This window comes from Narcine bancroftii, chromosome 1 (assembly GCF_036971445.1).
Source record: "Narcine bancroftii isolate sNarBan1 chromosome 1, sNarBan1.hap1, whole genome shotgun sequence".
NCBI lineage: Eukaryota > Metazoa > Chordata > Chondrichthyes > Torpediniformes > Narcinidae > Narcine > Narcine bancroftii.
This window is the reverse complement of record NC_091469.1, coordinates 58006994-58012182: the sequence shown is the minus strand read 5'-3', so window position 1 is coordinate 58012182 and position 5189 is coordinate 58006994. Positions and strand designations below refer to the sequence as shown.

At 40.5% G+C, this 5189-nt stretch overlaps 1 protein-coding gene across 1 annotated transcript; it reads right to left on the bottom strand.

Moving 5' to 3' along the window:
* Nucleotides 1-212: 212 nt before the first annotated feature.
* LOC138736729 (large ribosomal subunit protein uL13-like) lies at nt 213-760 on the bottom strand. Its single transcript, XM_069886739.1, has one exon. The coding sequence runs from the start codon at nt 678-680 to the stop codon at nt 252-254; it is 429 nt and encodes a 142-aa protein (XP_069742840.1). The 5' UTR covers nt 681-760; the 3' UTR covers nt 213-251.
* Between the last annotated feature and the right edge of the window lie 4429 nt (nt 761-5189).

Genomic DNA, 5189 nt, shown 5'->3' with positions numbered 1-5189 from the left:
ATCTCTGTTTCCACACATGAGCTTCATCCACTTTCCAATGTCCTTTGTTAGGGAATGAGGTGTGGTAATCCTGACAGCTCCTCTTCTGTCTGACATGGGGGTTAGAAGCTTCTGGAAGTAGACTCCAACAGTTTGACCCTGCAGTTGGTTAATTATGAGTGAGTTAGTCCATCAGTTAGATGGTCCACCAGCAAGTACAATGAACTTTTTTTTTCTATTTTTTTTATTGTCAATGCCTTAAAGTGAATATATTAAACTAGGACACCATGTTGTTTTAGGAATTCTGTATACGGGGCAATTTTACTTTCAACATTCTTTTCAACCAACATCTTCAGTTTTGTAATGTTCTTCTTTTTCTCATAGTAAAGCTTGACCTTTTCTTTTCTCTTCTCTTCAAGAATGGCTGTGATTCTCTGGTACTTCCAACCTACTTCATGTGCAAGGCGACCAAGAAGGGCAAACTTGCGAGTTGGCTTCAAACGTACAATCTTCAGCGCTGCTGGTACAAACATGCGTTTTGTCTTGTCATAGGGAGGAGGAATCCCATCAAAGACCTTCAGTCTGTCCAAGGCAGCTTGACCCCTCTTTGTCTTGTGTGGCAACATACCTCTTACAGTCCTCCAGAAGATCCTGCTTGGTGCTCTGAAGTGATATGAGCCACGAGAAGGATTTGTATTCATCCTCTTGCGCAAAAAAGCAAGATACTTAAGTTTGTTTCAGTAAAAGTTGCCAGAGATGTTGATCCCTTCACACCTCACCACTACCTGGCTGCTATTGTGGCCAATCAAATCTTAATAGGCCATAAAGTACAATGAACTTGATGGTACAATGAACTTGGTGCCTGTTGTCATACTTGTATATTGTAATAAAGGGGTAGGCCAGTATGATACAGGAAATTAATGTAGCAATTTTCAATGTTTGCACATCTTAACAAAGCCTATAAATGCACAGAACCATTAAAACCTGCTGTCATGTCATGTTAGCGATTGAGTAATGTGTGGGTGTGTACATGTCTCTGCTGGCAATTTGGTTTTACTTTAGGACTAACAATTCTCTTTCAATGCATAGCTGGATAATGACAATGCACTTTACAGAGATAAAGGGCAAGAAACCATATATGTATTGAATTACAGAGAGACAAAGAACTCTATTCTGATTTCACATGTGTAGAAGCAGCAATTAAAATGAATTTGTTTAAAAAATACGAATGACATTTTCCCCTGAACCATATAGAGAATTAAGGCGTGTTTATACTTTAGCTACCATTCTGAGAGCAGAAACGACTAAATTACTATCTGATCAATGCCTGATTAATGGTGCCTGGCACTGAATCAAACTCTCACGATCCAGGGAAAGCTCTTAAGAACCACTCATATCATGGATTGTTGTCTAATGGCAGGCATATCAAATGCTCTGGTGCCGTATGGGATAACTGGAAAGAAAAAAGGTTAAATTTCATTCTGAAGAATGTTAGGAGCATGTAGCTTTGTTCAAATGCTTTGTAAAGCTCAAGAGAAACTTGCATTGCAATAATTAATTCATGAAATGGTTCTTAATGGGCTCCTCAAGGGGCATTGACTAAAGGTTTGGAAGTTCTAGGTGCCAGTGCCTAATTTTTGAGGTTTATGTGGTATGTTCACTGCAGCTCCAAACTGGAAGAAACATAGAACATGGAAGAGTGCAGTAGGGGCCCTTTGGCCAACAATGTTGTGGTGATCCATATTGCAGAGGTTTGGTATGACACCAGAAAACCTGGCAAATTTCTACAAATTTGTGGTGGATGGTGTGCTGGCCAGCTGCATCATGGCTCTGGTATGGGAATGCCAAAATCCCTAAGCAAAAAGACTCAAAAAAGTAGTGGACTCAACCCAGGACATCACGGGCAAAATCCTCCCCACTATCGAGAAATTAAACATGGAAAGTTGCCATTGGAGAGCAGCAGCAATCATCAAGGATCCACTCCACCTAGTATCTCACTGCTGCCATAGGTGCCACAAGACTCACACCAACAGGTTCAGGAACATCTGCTACCCCTCTACCATCAGACTCCTCAACACCAAACTCAATCAGGGACTCATTTAAGGACTCTTACTTGTGCACTTTATTGATTTTTAAAATTCTCTCTGTATTGCAGTTTGTTTACATTTGTTAACTGTTTGCAGTTCTTTATTTATTTACATGTATACATTGTGTAGTTTTTTTTTGCACCTACCAATAAGTGATAATCTGCCTCACCCGCAGGGAAAAGAATCTTCAGGGTTGTATGAAATATCATGTATGTACTCTGACAATAAATATGAAATCTAAGTCTACAAATGACTGTATGATCAATTAAATCCTTCCCTCTCTCACAGCTCAATAATGCTCTGTTTTCTAAAATTCATGAGCCTTTCAAATATTCCCAATATATCAATCTATACCACCACCCCTGGCAATCCATTCCAGGCACCATCACTCTCTGTGTAAAAAACATACCTCTGATGTCTTCCCTAAATTGTTCCTCTGCTCAGCTGAAAAAAATGTCCTCTGGTATTGACCATTGCTGACTGGAAACAGGTGGGGACTGTCCACTCTATCTAACTCTCTCATAATCTTCTACATCTCTATTTTAAGTAGCCGCTCATCCTCTGTCGCTCTAAAGAGAGAGAGAGAAAAAAAACTTTCTTCAAAAGATATTTTCTCCATACCAGACAGCATCGTAGTAAACTCTCTCTGCCCGCTATCCAAAGATTCCACATCCTTCCTATAAAAAGGTGACCAGAACTAAACAAAAATCCTTGAGCCTGAGTTTTATAATGACTGTAAAATAAATAACTACCTTCATCGTTGGTGGAGGAGTAAGGAGGTGGACAGGGGTATCTGTGTCTGAACCTAGCTGTATAATGAGTGAGTGTATAGATTCTGAGTGGACCTATGTGTGTGCCTAGCATGGTTACAGGCTCTTTTAACCCACAAACCTATGCTGGCCAAGTACATCCTTGTGACCAATAAACCCACCAACCCCATATGTCTTTGGAAAGTGGGAGGACACCAGAGCACCCGGAGGAAACATCCAGCCATGGGGAGGATGTGCAAACCCTTGACAGACAGTGGATATTTCAAAACTGGGTGGCTGACATTATAATAGGATTGTTCTAACTGCTACGCTAATCATTCCCCCACACTTAGCTCTGCTGAAGGTCAGGCAGGAGAAGCTACAGTATTAAGGGATTTGATTGAACATTGAACAGACCAGGCATATATGAGGCTGCAAGCAGGATTCTCAAATACCATTAACTGTCCCTGGTGCCAAGTTCAGGATATCTTAGAACAGCTACAAGGCACTCAAAAACAGGAAGGTAAACAGCAAAAGGCTGTACTCTATGATAGAACTAACATCATAAGTAAAGAGAGAGATAAAGTCCTACAACACGAATGAGGATGCAAGATCACAGATCATAGGACCTCCAAAGCTGTAATCTCTGGATCACTTCCAGTGTTAGTGAGAATGAGATAGGTGGATGAGTTTGAATGTGTGGAAAAAAGGATGGTGCAGGAGTGAAGCCTTTTGATTTTTCAATCACTGGGTCCAAATTGTTGGGAGGTTTGCACATGCTCTTGAAGAAGGTTACTGCAGAAACTGAGGCAAAGGGAGAGGAGATTGAGTAGATTTGGCAGATAGGTAGAATCAGACATAGAAGTAGAGCTAAGTCAGTCCAGTAGGCAGAGGAGACAGAGGTACATGGGAAAATGGGATGGCTAAATGGTTCTATTCTAATATTAGGAAGCTGACTGGTATGACAGATGAATTTAGAGCATCGAGAAGCACATGGGAATAATATATTATTACTATTACAGAAAGTAGGGCAGGGTCCAGTTGCCTCAGGTAGAATAGAGGAGAGGGCGATGTAATACTGATTAAGGTGTTCATCACTGTGGAAATGAAGGTAATAAGGCCATATTGGGAGAGTTCAAAATAAAAATGGGCAATCATTTTGATGAGATTATGCCAGAGGCTTTCTAGTTGTCAGCAGGAATTCAAAGAACATATATTAGAAGAGGTGTAAGAATAATTGGTTTGCAGTAGTAGGGCATTTCAACTTCACCAATATTTACTTATATTCTCTCAGTGTGAAAGGCTTGGAGGGAGTGGAATTGTTAAAGAGATCCAGGAGAGGTTTTTGTATCAGTACATGGAGAGCCCTATTAGAGTACTGAAGCTTGATTCCTGAATCAAATCTTGGGGAGTGTAGCCAGGCAAGTATTTGAAGTGTTTGTAGGTAAGCAATTCAGGTATAATGACCGCAATCGTGTAAATTTCAAGGGAGTTGTGGAAAAGGATAAAGATTTCTGGAAATAAAAGTCCTGAATTGGGGGAAGAGCAAATTCAACCTCAGGCATTGAATACTAGAGTTGGGACATTGTATTACAGTGTACAACAATTAGTTAGGCTGCACATAGACAATTGTCTGCAGTTCCAGTCACCACACTACAGGAAAGATATGATTAAAGTAGAGAGGGTCTAGAAAAAATTCACAAGGATATTGTGTTCCTGTTAAGTTATAAGGAGAGATTGGAGAGGCTCTGTCTGTTTTCTCTGGAGCAAAGGAGTTTGAGAGGTGACATGAGAGAAATACATAAAATTATTAGAGGTATAGATAAAGTTGTTTCCCATGGTTGGGTGGCTAAAACTAGAGCCACAAACTCCAGGTGAGAGGTTTAAATGGGATATAAGAGATAAATTACTCAAACTGTGGCTAATAACTGGAATCTGTTGCAGGAGATTTTGGAGGCAGGTGGTAGAGCGCGTCGAAAGAACCAAAGACTTATTGATCCAAACCAAGGCTTTTATTAACTAAAAGACTGGAGCATATCACAAGTAGGCCGACCAGTCCAGAATGACCTGGTCTGGCTAGGAGCAATCCTTTAAGACCTGCCAGTAGGTGTGGCTACACTCTCAGCCAATCACAGTCATCCTACACTACCATCTGTACATATACACATTGGTGATAGAATCTGTACTATCACACAGGTAAAGTAACAATGTTTAAAATGCTTCTGGATAGATATTTGAATGCACAAAGCATAATGGATATGGAGTTAATGCAGGTGACTGGGATAAGGATAGACAGGGATGATGGTTGGTATAGTTGTAGTGAGCTAAAGGGCTGTTACTATGCTGTAAAACTCCATGACCCTATCATTGGACA

Bases quoted from the DNA above. Each gene is read 5' to 3' on its own strand.
- LOC138736729 (XM_069886739.1), bottom strand. From the start codon at position 680: ATGAATACAAATCCTTCTCGTGGCTCATATCACTTCAGAGCACCAAGC.